The following is a 16,323-nucleotide window of genomic DNA, read 5'->3' on the forward strand; positions in this document are numbered from 1 at the left end:
TAATAGCTCTTACCTCGCTCATTTTAACAAACACCCCATTAAAAAATAAAGAGTTTTACAAGTGAAAACACTCAGAGGAGAAGCTAAACAATTTTGCAGATTCACCTCCTTCTGCTTTAATGAGTAAACAATTTTGCAGATTCACCTCCTTCTCCTTTAATGTTTACTCCTTGCAACACAATCCCTTGACATGGGAAGCTCTTGCTGCAGTTGAAAATCACTGCGACGCAGGAGCCACTTGTATTTAACCATGCTTCTTATAATACTTCTTGTTTTCTTTTTATCTCGAAAACTATATTTACTCCAATCACACTACTCTTTATTTGGGTACTCTAAGGTTGACTCCAACGCAACTCCTTATTTTGCTCCCTACGATATTATAAATAATTCACTCTCTTTTTTTATTTTATCTTGAAAATTATAGTTGATCCAACTACATTTCATATTATTTTCTCTATTTCATTATTTATTTCATTTATTTATTCATAAATTTTAATTCTATTTATTTTATCTTACATATAATTCTTACATATATATAAAAAATCAATAATTAAATACATAAATTAATAACTAAATATATAATATTACTCATCCAATACACAAAATAAATAAAAAATTTAGAGAAAAATCACCAACCCAAAATCACAAACCCCTACTCGTTTTGCTCCATTTGCTCCTTCTACCCAAAATCAAACCTTGTTTGCAACTTTTCTTCTCTTTAGTCGCCGCTGCTTTGTAACAAATCATGTCTCATCTTTAAGGTTGATTTCGTTTTTTTCGTTATTTCTACAAGTCGCAAATCACATCTATTCTCTGTTGGTCGTCATTGTTTTCAAATTTGATGGTCGTTGTCGGGGGAGAGATGTCGAGGGTAGCTCCAACGATTTTGATCACCACATGTGATAAGGGTTTTCAGTTTTATCAAATTTTTGACGAGAGAAATCGACGATAGCAAACAGCATCGTCGAAAAGAAGAAATCTATGTTGAACTCTCTATTATTTGGCTTAACGAGCAGAATAGCTTACCATTAGAGCCAGCCTAAGATCAGCCTTGCATGGGGCTGAGAATCTGATGGGCTTGACAGGGTGCTTCTTTTTGGGTACCAAGAGAACAAGATGTGTGGATGATGAAGAAGCTGCCACCTGCCATGCCCTCTGAAATGCCTAGTCATTGAAATAAAAAAAACCCACCAAAATAAATCTTCTAGTTTAAGTGTATTTTCAAAAACTGTCATATCTAGGCAATTGTTAATTGGGAAATGAGTAATTGAGGGATCTCTCTCACATTATAGATAGATGAGTAGTCTCTTCTCTCCCTTTGTATTGTATCAATAATAATTGGCTTAGATGTGTTAGTCTTATGGGTCCCGCTTTTCTTACACACGTCAAGTTGGTTCGCACCTCAAGTTGGTGTTTGGATCTTGTGGTTCACTCCTTCACTTAGAGCCCATTTTAGAATATAAATAAATGCCTTCGCTCATGGCTCAATTGATAAAATTTTTATTTTTTTTAAAAAATAACAGGACATCAATTTTTATGAAGATAAAAATATTTTATTTGGTGAGAAATGATTGTGTATCCGTTTGAGAGTATATAAGCTTGCAATAATATTCGATTTACTTAGAGACTGAACTAGAGGGAAGGCCGATTTCCTCCAAGACTAAGCGGACGAAGCTCAGATACCTGAGTTATAAAAAAAGAATATAAATAAATATTAAAAATTTATTTTTTCTTTATTTTCTTAGATTCAAAATTGAAATTAAGATTTTATATTTAAGTTTAGAAAATAAATATTTTTCAATTGATAATATAGTCAAATTATTTAATCTTTTGACATAATTGAATGTAAATAAGATTTTATTAATTTTAATTTTAAAAAACTTCTTTCTGCTAAATTTATAGATGCACAAATGATTAATAGTATTCTATAAATTATTCAAGCATTTAGAAAAAAAATTACCTATTTTTATAAAATTTTACATCGCAAATGGTGTTTTTATTTTCATAGTTATAATTTTTTTTAAAATTTTTAATTCTGAAAATAAATCCAAATCATCAATATTAGAGATCATGTCATATTTTAGAATACTGTTTATTGTTTGATATTGAAAAATTATTCCTGAACTTAGGGAGTTTTATCGTCTAAATAGAATAATAAAATAAAATTCAAACAAAAAAACCATCATAAAATAGAGTTTCAAAGAATAAGAAGTCTCATTTTTTTAATACCTATGCCTTGAGCCACCCTGGTTCACTTATCTAAGAGATGTTCTTTCATCTTATATGACTTGAGTTGAGATACCATCCTAGGGGATAAATAAGTGGTCATAAAGCCTCTTTTCCAACCTCCAAGGGTGTTTCAGGTAGCGATCCCCCTCTCACGGTAAAGATGGGGTCGTGGATTCAAATCTTCTCATATTTCTTAGAACATTTTCTGTAATTTTATGTACAAAGAAAGGACAAATATCTAAAGATCTAAAGGCATTGATAATGGCACTGTCAAATCAAGTAAATATATACCTTAGCGTCATCGCTTCCATCTTTACCCCCAAAATCATCAACGTTAACTGTTTTAACTGACCCTGAAGGCCTATAGACTGGATCATAAGCAGATTCTTGAAGATGATGGGTTTTTGGGCCCTCAGGAATAGTGGCATAGCATGAGATGAAAGAAAGAAAGGAAGGAAATAGCAAGTACAAAAGGAAGAGTGTGCCTTGGTGATGCCATAATATTAACTGTATCTTAATTTGCTTTGCTAGAAAAAGGGGAAAAGGGATCTGTTTTTCTAGAAGAAGAGAAGGATTATGAAATATATATGTAGCTATGGAGATGAGCAACTGATGCTGTGTATGAAGATGTCTCTGTGGCCTATTTATAGAAGAAGAGAGGGGGTGGGGGGGTACATATTTTGGTTTTTGTCCTATTCTGCATGAGTAGTCCTGATGAGTTTTATGGACACCGGAGAGGTTCAGACGAAAACACCTACTTGATTAATTGGGCTGTTAATTGGTGACTTTTGTCTATTAATTAATGCACATATATAATTTAATATATATATATATATACACTTATAATATGTGACATTAAAGATAAGAAGTGTGAAAAGCGATTACCATAATTAGGTTACATGGCATATAATTTGATGTGCTATAATTACAATAATAATTATTTTTCAAAACCATAAGCAATATTTTATTGATAAATGAAATGATACTTATGCATCAGTGTTTATTGAATGCAATGAATCATAACCAGCCTTCTATTTTTGGTACATACATGGGGGAGTTTTTATTTGAATGACATGAATAGACACTATTCTGAGCAATTACGTACAAAAACCTAGCTTCTCCTCCAATCCCTGGTGAATTTCATAGTATCTGTAGTTTTCTCTGGTTCAAGGACAATGGGGCGCAACAACTCCTGTTTCACTGAGTTTGACATTGCTGCATGAAGCCTTTGCAGCAGCAGCAACAGCACCTCTTTTAAGGTTTACATTCTGCAACACAATCCCTTCACATGGGAACTCCTTGCTGCAGCTGAAGTTTATGGCGACATCGGAGGCACTTGTTCCTTGGATGTTTTGGTAGATCACGTCTTTAACTTGAACAGATGAGCCCTGTTCAGACAATACAGAATTTTGTTAAAAAAAATCGATGTTAACTTTTAAGAGTTAACTAAGAAGGTTGTTTCTTTTGCGTATATAACGAGGAGATTCTTAAGATGGAATTATATATATAGTACCTTCTCTTTACATGGTTTATCTTGGTCACAATAACTTTGGTCTATGATGATAGGATTATCCACATTATTCATCTGCACATTAAGAAATTTGATGTTGCTGACACTTCCTGATCCACCCTGCATGTGTATATATATCCATTCATTAAGGATTAATTTTTATTCTAAATATAGATTCAAAAAACATGCCCACCTAGTTAGAGAATCTGTCTGTATATACCTGCCACGTCTTGATCCTAAGTCCATTTTGTGTTCCATACAGCTTAGCTCCATTCACCAAAACATCTGAAACAAAAGCCTTGGAATTCCCAGAACCCAAGCTTCCAATGCTGAATTTCATGACAGCCAAATTAAGCAATATGAAATCAAGATAAAATATCACCAATTGTGTGGAGAGAAAAAAGAACAAGAGATGGAGGTGAGACCTGATGCCGTGGCCTGGTCCACAGGTTATGCCCGTGGCTTTCACCTTCTGAGACCCACTTACAATTGAAATGCAGTCATCACCTTCAGCATATTAATTACAGGGTGATTCAGTATGCGTTTATAGTTAACATCTCGTGCTCGTTTTAATGTCAAATATCAAAAATTGTTTTGACGGGTACCTGTCCCTATAACACAACTCGAAATCTGGATGTTTTGAGTGTCCGTAACGTGGATTCCATCGGTATTGGGGCTCGTCTGCGGTGAAGTCACAGTGAGTCTTGATGCTTGAACATTTGTGGATTTCTCAAAAGACAGGTGAATTTGTTGCGCGTGTTGGATCTTCAAATTCTTCACAATAATATTCTTGCAACGGTAGAAGGTTAATGCCTGCCACCACAAACATATACAGAAGATGTATCCCATTATTTTATCAATTCCGAATATAGTACCAGTGGCAGTGCTTTGAATATATACGGGGTGAAGAGATAACATACCGTTGGCGCATACTTGCAGGGCTGCAGATCAATCGAAGGGAAAGAAGTAGTTAATGGACTCAGTATTAATTAAGGTGATTGATATGAGAACATATATATAAAATTAAGGTGGGTGAAGAGAAGCATTTGATGATAATTAATGGCTTACAAGGGCCTTATTGATCTTGCAGGAATTCTCCCACCACGTGTTCCCGTTGCCATCGATGGTTCCACCTCCTTTAACCTGTAAATTCTGAACGCTATCAAACAGAAGCCAGTGTCTCCCATCTTCCTTGTAGTAGGCTCGATTAGCAGATGCTTCAATGGTTCCATAGATCTGTTATATCCATAGAACTGTTATATACATAGAAAATAAATGTCATTTAATTTGTTTGTCTTCTCAATCTGCAATCAAACTCTCTTGTCTACACTTGAAATGTAAAAAAACTCGTTCAAACTCTCCGAATCTGATTAAAAACTTAATTACCTGCACAGTAAGAGCAGCTTTACATGGGCCGGCGAATCTGATTGGCTTGACGAGGTACTTCTTTTTGGGTACCAACAGAGTAGCGGCTGCAGATGATGAACAAGCAGCCTGCCATGCGTTCTTAAATGCCTGAAGAATTAATTGATATTGCACAAAAAGTATATAATCAATCCTAAACGTTCAAAGTAGGAAACTAAGTGACGTAGCGAAACCTTTTAATAATTCGTTGATTCGCTCACGAATTCCGGATTATAGGATTCAACCAATAACTCGTTGATTCTTAAAGAATACCGAATAAATTGAAGAGAATTAAGGAAAAATCTCAACAGAAATTTTATTCAAAATCAATCAATTGATCCAAAACCTCATATAACAAAGAATTTATAGGCTATAATTTGAAAAATATTCAAAATCCTAAATCTCGAATCTTACCAAACAAAGCAAGATTGAGATTTTATTACAAAATTAAAAATTAGCAAAAAATAAGGAAAATCACTTAAAACGGCATATAAAAATTCACTCCCTAATGAAAGTTATTAGGGAATCAATTATTTCCAAAAGTAGAAAAATTGCTAATTCCGAGGCTTAAACGAAGGAATTTGCCTGATTTTCTTAAAATTAACCTTTAAAAGTGCCCAAATCGCATTTGTCATAAAATGTTAAGAAAATGTTAAAGCATCTCTTCCACATCACTAAGTTATTGCTGTTTCAAAGAAATTGTTAATGCATTGCTAGCTCTGCCAAACTGTATGGGTACGTACCTGGGTGTCATCGCTTCCATCACCTTTAGCTCCGAAATCATTAACACTAACTGTCTTAACCGAAGCTAAAAGCCTGCCAAATCGAGTTCTCCTGTTGATAGAGTTGTGAATGTACGCTTCATCGTTGATCATACGCGAATCATAACCAGGTCGAACATAGGACTCAGATTCCCCAGGAGAAGTAGTGCTGTAGCATGGGAGAAAGAAAGAAAGAGAGATGAGGAGGAGATATGGCAAGAATATGCATCTTTGTGGTGCCATTGTATACATATAGAGTTGTACTTATTTTCTAGAAAAAGGGTTCAGTTGGTGCAATCTGTGATAGAAAACCCTTGAAGATGGGAATTGCCTATTTATAGAGGAGGGATTCATCTGTAGATGCTATATACAATACATGTGACAATGACGTATGGACAAAGGAAAGATTTAGACGAAATTAATTACGTTTGTTATATTGTTGTGCCCATATATATTCACATTGAACTCAAGAAAACAAAAATTACCCATTAGAGTGAATATATAATCGAAGTTTGAGTTGATGATGAAGATGAACACCTTGTTAAATGTTAAACTTGCATGTGGGGAGAATTCAAGAGACAGAAGAAACTGAAGCTGAAGAGTTAAGAAATTGAAGAATAAGTAGCAAAAATTAGTAAGGACATTTGACTTTTTGTATGAGCCGTTGCAATCTGAGCCTATAAGTAGTTATCTACCTAAACATGAAAAATCAGAAGAAATACAAGTTCTTTGTTCTTCTTCATTTGATCTCTCACACAAGGCCGTGATTGATTTAGAAAATGGGAAGGGGGTATCTTCCAGCATTGTGGTATCAGAGCCCAGTTGCTGTCAAAGACACAAGAAGATCGTCGAGCCCAGAAAACTCGCAGAGCCCAGAAGGAGGCTGTGCACAGTGCGCAGTGGGCATTGGATAAAAAGATAATTAAAGAAGAAAGTAGGAAAAGGTCAAAAGTGGGAGGGCCCACGTGAAGAAGCAGAAATTAAGAAGGAAATAGAAGAAGGCAGGCGTGCAGCTCTTTGACGCGTGATTGATACGGAAAAGTAAGAGTGTCATTTTATATAAAATGGCCACAAGTTCATTTCAAGCAAAATTATGATATTTGGGGCATACAAATGAGGGCACTCTTGGGTTCATAAGATGCGTGGGAAATTGTTCAAAATGGCTATATTGAGCCAATCGATGATGACACATGATATGAATTTAGATAGAAAATTACTCATAATTAAATCATTAATTGCATAAATGAATATAAAATTTTAGATGAAAAACTCAAATTGAGAAAAATTACGGATAGAAAGAACATAATATTACTGTGATAAAATTGGTATAATAATAATGATATAATTGCACTAATTTTAAGATATTAGACACCTACTTATAGACATAAAATCATATATAAATATATATAAAAAATTATATTTTGATCAAAAGACGATTCAAGAGGATATTTTTTCATATGAAATAAATCACACTCAAAATCGAATTTAACAACATTCTAATCACAATTAAATTTAAAATTTTAATAAAGTCAAAATAAGAATTCCAATCACAGATAAATTTAAATTCTGGGTCATAATTATAACAAAGTAAAATAGGTTGGTCATAAGCAAAAAAAGATGGAACTCAAAGCTTCTAAAAAAAAAAAAAAAGATAGTTGCCTCAGCAGAAACATCAAAAGAAGCATGGCATTTGCTTCAAACACATTCAGTGGAGTTGATAAGGTAAATAAAATTCTCTTTCAAATTTTAAGATCTCAATTTTGAAACTTTGCGCCAAGGAAGCCCAGAATCAATGTACGATTATTTTTCATGAGTAATCGAAATTGTTCATCAATTGAGAAGATATCACCGATGTTCAGGTCATGGAGAAAATTCTGAGATCGTTGGACTCAAAGTATAACCTTGTGTTGATTGCAATTGAAGAGTCAAAAGATTTGGAATGATGACAGTAGAGCAACCCATGGGGTCACTTCAGGCCTATGAGGAAAGGCTTAAGGACAAGGAGAAGCACCTTGAACAAGTTTTGCAAACAAAGCTGACAGTCCAAGAAAGGAAAGATGAGTCAAGACGAGGAAGTGATCCAGGAAGAAGAGTTGGCCGACGAGGAAGAGGTGGTAGGTTTCAATATAAAGAACATGACAATTATGGTGAAGGAGAAAGTTCATCAAATCAAGGTGGTCGTGGTCGTGGTCAAGGAAGAGGTTGTGAACGCCAACCACAATGGAGGTATGATAAATCTGAAATTCAATGTTATAATTGCAACAGATTTGGCCACTATGCATTCAAGTGTTATGTCAAAGAAAAAGAACAGGAAGTAAATTATGTTGATAATGAAGAAACAAATGAAAATGTTGCCCTATTATTGGGTTTACGGTGATTCAGATAGTGATAGCTTTTTTTATAACATGAAAATCAAGGAAGCTCCAATAAATAATGCCTTTTGCGAGGACCGTCACCTTATCCCTATAAACCATGGACTAGACCCACACAAGCAAACAAGCTAGGCCAAGTCAAAACTCGTGCCTTGGCCTCTCAATCGATTAGCAACAGTTGATACATATATAGCCACACTGTCTAGGATTCGAACACGTAACCTTGACATATTCAACACTTGAATCTCGTGCAAAGGACCACTTGTGCTACCTCGAGGGGTTCAGACACTGATAGTTCAAGTATCTGGTATTTGGACACAAGAGCGTCCAACTATGTGTGGACGAAGATAGTTCTTTACGAAGCTTGACGAGGGCTTCAATGGTATGGTCACCTTTGGAGACTTGTCGCAAAAGCTAGTTAAGGGGAAAGGAAAAAAGGGAAATTTGCAAAAATAAGACTGTCGACAAAGAACTTTGCAAAAATATGACTCTTAATTTTTTTTTGCAAAACTAAGACTTTTGAGAGTTGAATGGACTAAAATGCCTCCGATTTAAATTAGCCTACGATCCCTTCGTCTTCTTCCTCTCGCACGCATATCCCCAATCGCTCGCCGACCAGAACATCTCTCTCGCTCGTCCTCTATTCTAAGCATCTAGGGTTGCTGCTTCTTCGTTGGTCTTCGCCTTTAAAGTCATTGCAGGTAATTTCAGAGTGTTTTACCCTTTTCGATGTGATTTTTTTAATGACTACGTAATGGGTATGCAAATAAACATCACTCTGGTTCTGCATTCTAAAGCTCGATTGAATGAAGGCTATGCATTTCACTATAGGTTCAAACCAGAAGCATACCCAAAAATATTTTATATCCGTTCGGCTTATATATCGGTACCCAAAATTGTTTTATGTACTGACATCATATATCGGTATAATTGTATCGATTTTAATTTAATGTAAACTGATACATAGTAATCGATATACTTCCTATATCGGTATAACTGTATCGGTTTTAATTTAATGTAAACCAATATATAGTAATCCTATATCGGTATAACTGTATCGGTTTTAATTTAATGTAAACCGATACATAGTAACTAATATACTTCTTATATCGGTATAACTGTATCGGTTTTAATTTAATGTAAACCGATATCGGATGTAATTTTACTTAAACCGATATATAATAACCGACATATCCTTGCGCGACCGATATTATGAACCCGATATAACCTTATATAACCGATGATAACTTTTTTTACTTACATCCAACCGATGATTTTTTATGAACCTCGCTCTGGTTCTCCAACCCGATATATTATGAACCCGATATGATTTTTTATAACCTTATATTATGATTTTTTATAACCTTATATAGCCTTTATAATTTATCGGTTTACGATCTATCGGTAAAAATTGATGTAGTTCGCCGATATCGGTCAACCGATATGACAATGTCGAGCGATGTCGGCAACGAATATCAATTACCAACTGATATTGAAATATTTAAGTGAATTTAATATTAAAATGGTTCACTTCCCAATGTCTGCATCGGTAGGACACGTTGGCGACTGGAATTAAATGCATTCTAGATACTCAACAGATATGAATAATGATGTCTGTTGCATACTTCCCAATACATAATATATATCCAACATAATATCGGTTCCTTGTATCGGATTTAAACGGATACATAGTAACCGATATATCATTCGTTATAATATATATCCAACATAATTATAAAGGCTATATAAGGTTATAAAAAATCATAATATAAGGTTATAAAAAATCATATCGGGTTCATAATATATCAGGTTGGAGACCAGAGCGAGGTTCATAAAAAATCATCGGTTGGATGTAAGTAAAAAAAGTTATCATCGGTTATATAAGGTTATATCGGGTTCATAATATTGGTCGCGCAAGGATATGTCGGTTATTATATATCGGTTTAAGTAAAATTACATCTGATATCAGTTTATATTAAATTAAAACCAATACAGTTATACCGATATATGATCTAAGTTACACGGAAACGGAAACGGGAGACGTTTTCAATAGGAAACGGAAACATGGAAACGCCATTTTTCTAAAATGGTAGGAAACGGAAATGCGGGGTAAACTATAAATTTAAAAAATAGAGGGATTCTTTTGTAAATATAATTTTTAATATAAAAAAATAAAAAAATATTCAAACATAAACAATACACATAAGTTTCATAATGTATTTAAATTTCAAATAAACATAAACAAAAAATCTACAATACATTCAAACAACTATCAACAATGTCACAATTTCTTTTGTAAAAGATCAACTCAATAAATAAAAGTTATTTAAACATTATTAGTAATAGACATTTAAAGTTAAAAGACTTAAATAAAAAAAAATTGCAAACCAGGTTTAAACTTTTTCGTGACGTCCTTCACTGAACATTAATTAATTGTTATTTAATTTTTGATAATTTATTAATAATTTTGACATTCTATAACTATAACACCCCGCTCCGACCGAGGGGCGTCAATATATGCGGAATAAACCATCACGAATTTCGGGGATATATTTTTTTTCACAAACACAGCGTCTGTACGTGAATAGTACACCAGGTAAGTTCTCAGGTAAGAAAGGTGGGTCACAAAAGGACACACTTAAGTACCAAGTCTTTCCTTAGCCAGAACTTTCCTAGACATGCACATCCATTACATAACACTTAAATCCGTAATTTTTCCCGATAATTCCGATTACCTTCTCAGCATATCAAACTTAAAGACATCAAGCTAAGACAGGTAATATCATCATAAACAAGTGCGGAAGCTAGATCGAAACCTGATGTGATACATAACCGAAACCATTTTATTCATAACATCAAAACTGTATCATCGTCTAACATGGCATCATCAAAAGGAAATACATATAATCCGAAACATATACTACGATCCACCTACAAGTTACCGTCACTCATCGGCAATTCTTTTCCCTTTAGAACAACTGCTACCACCTGGAACGTTAGAATATTCTAGAGACAAAAGTCCAACATAAGATGATGAATCATTTAAGTGAGAGTTCAAAATATTTTCATGAATGTATGCAAGATATGAAACAACATAATATCATGACAAAACTCGCCCCAAGAGAATCCCACACAGCACTTAACCCTAACCGGGGAAAATGCAATCTCTTTAAAGGCAACACAACCATATTGACACATTGGCAAAACACAGTCCTAGCTTAAGAGAGAGCAACGTCAATGCATGAACCTGGGAACCACCCCGTCATCATTACGTTCCCACTCAGAAGCTTACGGAGCACACGTCAACCTTAATCCTGGCCAAATGATGGTCAACACTATCCACGTCCACCTTGGAAACAATACTACCTCGCAAGGCATCTGGGGTGGTGTCCACTCGCAGCCCCCTTTTGCCGGTCCGAGGTGGTGTACACTCGTAGCCCCCTTTTGCCGGTCCGAGGTGGTGTACACTCGCAGCCCCGCCACTTGTCGACTCGCAAGGGTGGTATCCACTCTCAGCCCCCGTCACAAGTGGATATTTTCCCTTGGCACGTTTTCCTAGTGCTACCACTTCAAGTGCCACTTCATAAGTTGACGTCCCAACCCAAAAACACGCCAATGATCATATGAAACAACATATCATGTACATAATTTTACCACAAAATTCAACGCACATGCATAAACCATTTCAGGACAAACCCGTATGAAAACAACCATCACAGGTAAAATCATTCACATGCAGCAAAACATTTGCATGGATCAAATCAAGTTTATAAGAGGAGAATAATAGGAACAAATGAATTTTTGGGGTTAGAACTGCTCACAAGTCAAAACCAAGTTTTATGCAAGTAGGAAAACTCACAACTTAAAACCAAGTTTCCAGATAGAACACTCATCTTTAACGAAATATCAAGATACCTTGAAAAGCGCACAGTACCTCGATTTGCGTGCCCAACCTCGTTTTTCGTGCCAACCTCAAAATTTGCACAAATCACATTACTTTAATCCTCAAGGCACCCTAATTAACATTTAAATATCATAAATCTGATTTATCTCATAATTTCCTTATTTTCTCCATTTTCTCTTATTTTTACCTCTAAAAATCCAAATAAATAGCTATCAACCTATTTTCTCCAATATTTCTTCACAACAAATCATAATAAGCTATGAACATCAAGATAAAAATACTGGACTTACCCGGATGGTGCGCTCTCACGCAAAACGAGGTTGTTGGGTGTTAAAACCGAGACAACAGAAACTCCAACTTCAAAACTAATTGCACACACTTCAAGATCACAAAATTCTAGGAATTTAGGAATTTTTCTTACGATTTTCCATGCAGGGACGCACCCTCACGCGCCGAAAGAAGATGGTCCACGCACCTGCACGTGAAAGCCGCGAGTGGCTTCACGCTCCGGCCTTCTTCTCAAGCTTTGGTACACCGGAGATTCCGAACTCCGATGTCATCGTGCTCTCCTCTTTTAGTCGATCAGTATGCCACCAAGAATGGCTTGAAAGGATGCCCGGAAGGGGTCCAACCGGTCGGACAAAATCTCGGCCTTAATCACCGCCTCCCATCTCCGGCCAAGCTCGATTACCCCTCTAACGAGCACGAAAATACCTTAAACTCTCCATAAAACTTCCTCACGTTATGGGCTTCAAAAGCCTTATGATTTTAACCTCCAATTCATTCGTTTGAAGCCTCGATTTGAAGCTCAAATATCTCAAAACCCTCGGCCAGCATTTCTCTATTTATAGGCGCAAATCGAACCTCCAAACGACCATGGGTGCTCGACCCAACACCTAATGTAATACCCCATGTTGCAAAGTGTCAAGCAAGTTCAAATAACTGAAAATTAGTTTGAGAATTTAGTTAAGTAATTGCCGAATTAGACGAAGGGAGTACCCCGGATCCTAGATAGCCAAGGAAAATGGTATAGTATTGATGAGTGATTTGAGTTATGATTTTTGGTGATGAAAGAAATGGGATCGGAAACAATTTTTGGTACAGCTATCTATCAGGTTGAGAAAACCAAATGATCGTAAGGGATGTAATACTTGAGATTTTTAAATTCAAATACTTGAGAAAATAGGATGTTTTAAGGGATTGTAGATGTTTGGAAATAAAAGTTTAATTTCTGAGCCAGGGGTAAAATCATAATTTTTGAGGTTCGGGTAAAAGTGTAATTTACTTAAAAATTAGGGGTATTAGCGTAATTAGTCCATTTTTCAAGGACTAAAATGTAATTAAAAATTAATCCAGGGACCATGTTGAAAAGGGTCTAAGTGCAATTATCCAAAAGTTTGGGCCAAAGTGTAATTATTGAAACCTTTTTATTATGGGCATTTGGGAGATTCAAGAAAATCCCCATAAATGACTTTAGAGATAAGGATGAAGGCTTATGATGACGTTAAAGATAAGATGAAGGCTCATGATGACTTTAAGGATAAGATTTAGACAAGATTTGATAAGATTTGATTGGATAAGATAAGATTTGGATATGATTTGATTGGATATGAATTGATTTGGATAAGATTTGATTCGGATAACAATGATTATATAATATTTTGGAAGATTTAGAATGATTGCAGAATATCTTAAAAGATTTGGTAATGATTATATAATATCTTGGAAGATTTGATAATGATTGTAGAATATCTTAAAAGATTTGGTAATAATTATATAATATCTTGGAAGATTTACAATGATTGCAGAAGATCTTTAGAAGATTTGGAATGATTGTAAAAGATTTTGGAAGATTTGAAATGATTGTAGAATATATGTTTCTTGGTGACTAAGTTTCCAAAACCTATAAATAGGGGTTCATAACCAAAGCTTTCTCATTCAAAATTGTGAGAAGTTCGTGCCAGATAAGAGAGCTTTGGGTTTAGTGGATAGAGGGTTTTTTAAGCATATGCGAATCATCACACGCGCAAAGCACTTGGGCAGCACGTAAGGGCGTGCAAGAAGGTAGTTTGATCAAAATACTTGAGGAGTTACACAAAAGTCGAGGTTGGGCACAAGATTCGAGGTGTTTTGAGTTTCGTTCAAGGTGAGTGTTCGTCCCCCCAAACTTGATTTATTGTGCTTGTTCTATCTGAACATGTGTGTGGTTTCATGCAAAATGGTTTTGTACATTGAAATGGTAACCGGTGATGGTTGGTTTTTATGAGGGAGGTTCGTCACTAAATGTTTTGAACTTATGCATTGCATTTTATAAATGTTACTTATATGATGCATTGAATTGTGAAATGTGGCATTGTCTTGCGTTTTATGTGTACGTGTGGAATGTCAGCCTAAGATGTTGTTTGGATAGTGTAGCCATAATTCTCCAAGGGCGTGACGGAATAATAGGGGTATCTGATGCTGGTGTGCATGTCAGGATAGTCGTCTTGGTTTCCGTGCCGAGTTGTTTGACCAAGGAAGTTGCATTAGGATGACTAGGTGGTCCATACTGTGTTGTTCATATGGGATGTCAGCCTAGGATGTTGTCTGGATAGTGTAGCCGTAATTCTCCAAGGGCGTAACGGAATAATAAGGGTATCTGATGCTGGTGAGCATGTCAGGATAGCCGCCTTGATTTTCGTGCCAGGCCGTTTGGCCAGGGAAGTTGCACTAGGATGACTAGGTGGTCCATGTGAAATTTTGGAGTTGAGATTGTATGGTGGTTCCTGGATGCTTAAGGTGGAAACGTATTCTGGTGAGATGAGTTGGCAGCCCCATTTAAGCTAGAATCGCGTCGTGTCGTCGAGTCAGTATGGTGGCATAGCTTTTAGAAAGATTGCTCTTTTACCGTGGTAGGGTTAAGCGCTGGGGATTCTCTTGGGCTAGGGCTTACCGGGTGTATTGGTTTATTTCATGTCTTGCATTCATTCATGAAAAATGTGATTTTGAACTCTCACTTAGATGATTCAGCATCTAATTTGGACCATGTCCCTGGAATATTCAAACGTTCTAGGTGAAGGCAGCGGTGCGAAAGGAAAGGGAATTGCCAAGGAGTGATGGCGACTAACTGATAGTTTACATTATGTCCTTTCAGTTATGTTGTATATTTTGAGAATGTCATGTAAACGTTGGTGCAACTTTATATTATAAATAAAGTGATTTCGGTTATGACCTGTTAAGGTTCGATCTAGCTTCCGCATTTGTGTTGGTGAACCTGTCTTAGTTTATTGATGGTTCATAGTTGATATACTGAGAATGTGTAATGGGATCTTCGGGGAACGGTTTATGTTGAGTTTCTGTTGTTTAGTTGGAAAAATAATATATCATCGGAATCTTACGTTATGTAATGCCCTCTTGGAGAACGGGGTGTTACACCTCAGGCTTCCAGCCCATCCCATGGGCGACTAAAATCCGTTGACAAATGGCCTCGAAAGGCCGATTACAGGTCGCGACAAACCGACCAAGACTCGGTCGGATTTTTCGAAAATCCAGTCGCTTCGATGCTCGTCGACGACCCAGCTTCGGTCCTTGAGCTCCCTCGACCATTCCCTTGAGATGCCTTTGGTCGGAAACGCCTATCGATGGCCGGCAACATGCTGGTCGGCCATGGCTTCTTCCAATTTTCAGAAATTCCGCTTTTGCCCTCCAACTTTGATTTATTGCATTTTGCTCTTTTCTAACAAGCCCCTGAACTTTCTGAGATTTCCACTAGGACCCTCAAGTTCCAAAACTCTCACTTCCTCTTTTGATAATTCCGAAAAATTGCCGTTTCGACCTCCCTCCGGCCGATTCGGTAAACTTTAAGAAATTACACTTTGGCCCGAATTTTTGTTTTGGCCTTTAATCGTTTTGATTCTTTCAAAAACCACTGAAGGGTTGCTCTATATATCAAATATGACCCTCATCAGCGTTCCGTTGACTTTTCGGAAGCCCCCTGCTATTATTCGGTATTTCAGCCTACATCGCAGCCGTGATTTAGCTGTATCGAAAACTATTACCGACCCAAATTATTTCGATGCCATAAATCATATCTCAAATTACTCGACACTGTCATATTATTTTTTTTAGGCATCTCGGCTCCAGGGTACTCCCGACAGTCGATTC

General features: G+C 36.1%; 1 protein-coding gene across 2 annotated transcripts; it reads right to left on the bottom strand.

Annotated features, from left to right (window-relative positions):
* Positions 1–3,198: 3,198 nt before the first annotated feature.
* On the bottom strand, positions 3,199–6,197 carry LOC127789044 (polygalacturonase-like). 2 transcript variants are annotated; one of them, XM_052317796.1, is made up of 10 exons: positions 6,169–6,197; positions 5,887–6,073; positions 5,126–5,254; positions 4,808–4,975; positions 4,660–4,680; positions 4,345–4,552; positions 4,165–4,246; positions 3,960–4,068; positions 3,743–3,859; positions 3,199–3,617 (listed from the first exon to the last, which is right to left on the bottom strand). In XM_052317796.1, exons 2-10 carry the CDS (start codon positions 6,016–6,018, stop codon positions 3,396–3,398), a joined length of 1,188 nt encoding a protein of 395 aa, XP_052173756.1. In that variant the 5' UTR covers positions 6,019–6,073; positions 6,169–6,197; the 3' UTR covers positions 3,199–3,395. The 2 variants fall into 2 exon arrangements, with proteins under 2 accessions (XP_052173756.1, XP_052173755.1); XM_052317795.1 differs by having other exon boundaries at positions 5,887–6,190.
* Between the last annotated feature and the right edge of the window lie 10,126 nt (positions 6,198–16,323).

This window comes from Diospyros lotus, chromosome 13 (genome assembly GCF_014633365.1).
Source record: "Diospyros lotus cultivar Yz01 chromosome 13, ASM1463336v1, whole genome shotgun sequence".
Lineage (NCBI taxonomy): Eukaryota > Viridiplantae > Streptophyta > Magnoliopsida > Ericales > Ebenaceae > Diospyros > Diospyros lotus.

Coding starts and splice junctions, on each gene's coding strand:
- LOC127789044 (XM_052317795.1), bottom strand. CDS start 6,156: ATGTATACAATGGCACCACAAAGATGCATATTCTTGCCATATCTCCTC. Junction 5,255..5,886: donor ATGGAAGCGATGACACCCAG/GTACGTACCCAT, acceptor TTAATTCTTCAG/GCATTTAAGAACGCATGGCA. Junction 3,618..3,742: donor ATAAACCATGTAAAGAGAAG/GTACTATATATA, acceptor TTGTCTGAACAG/GGCTCATCTGTTCAAGTTAA.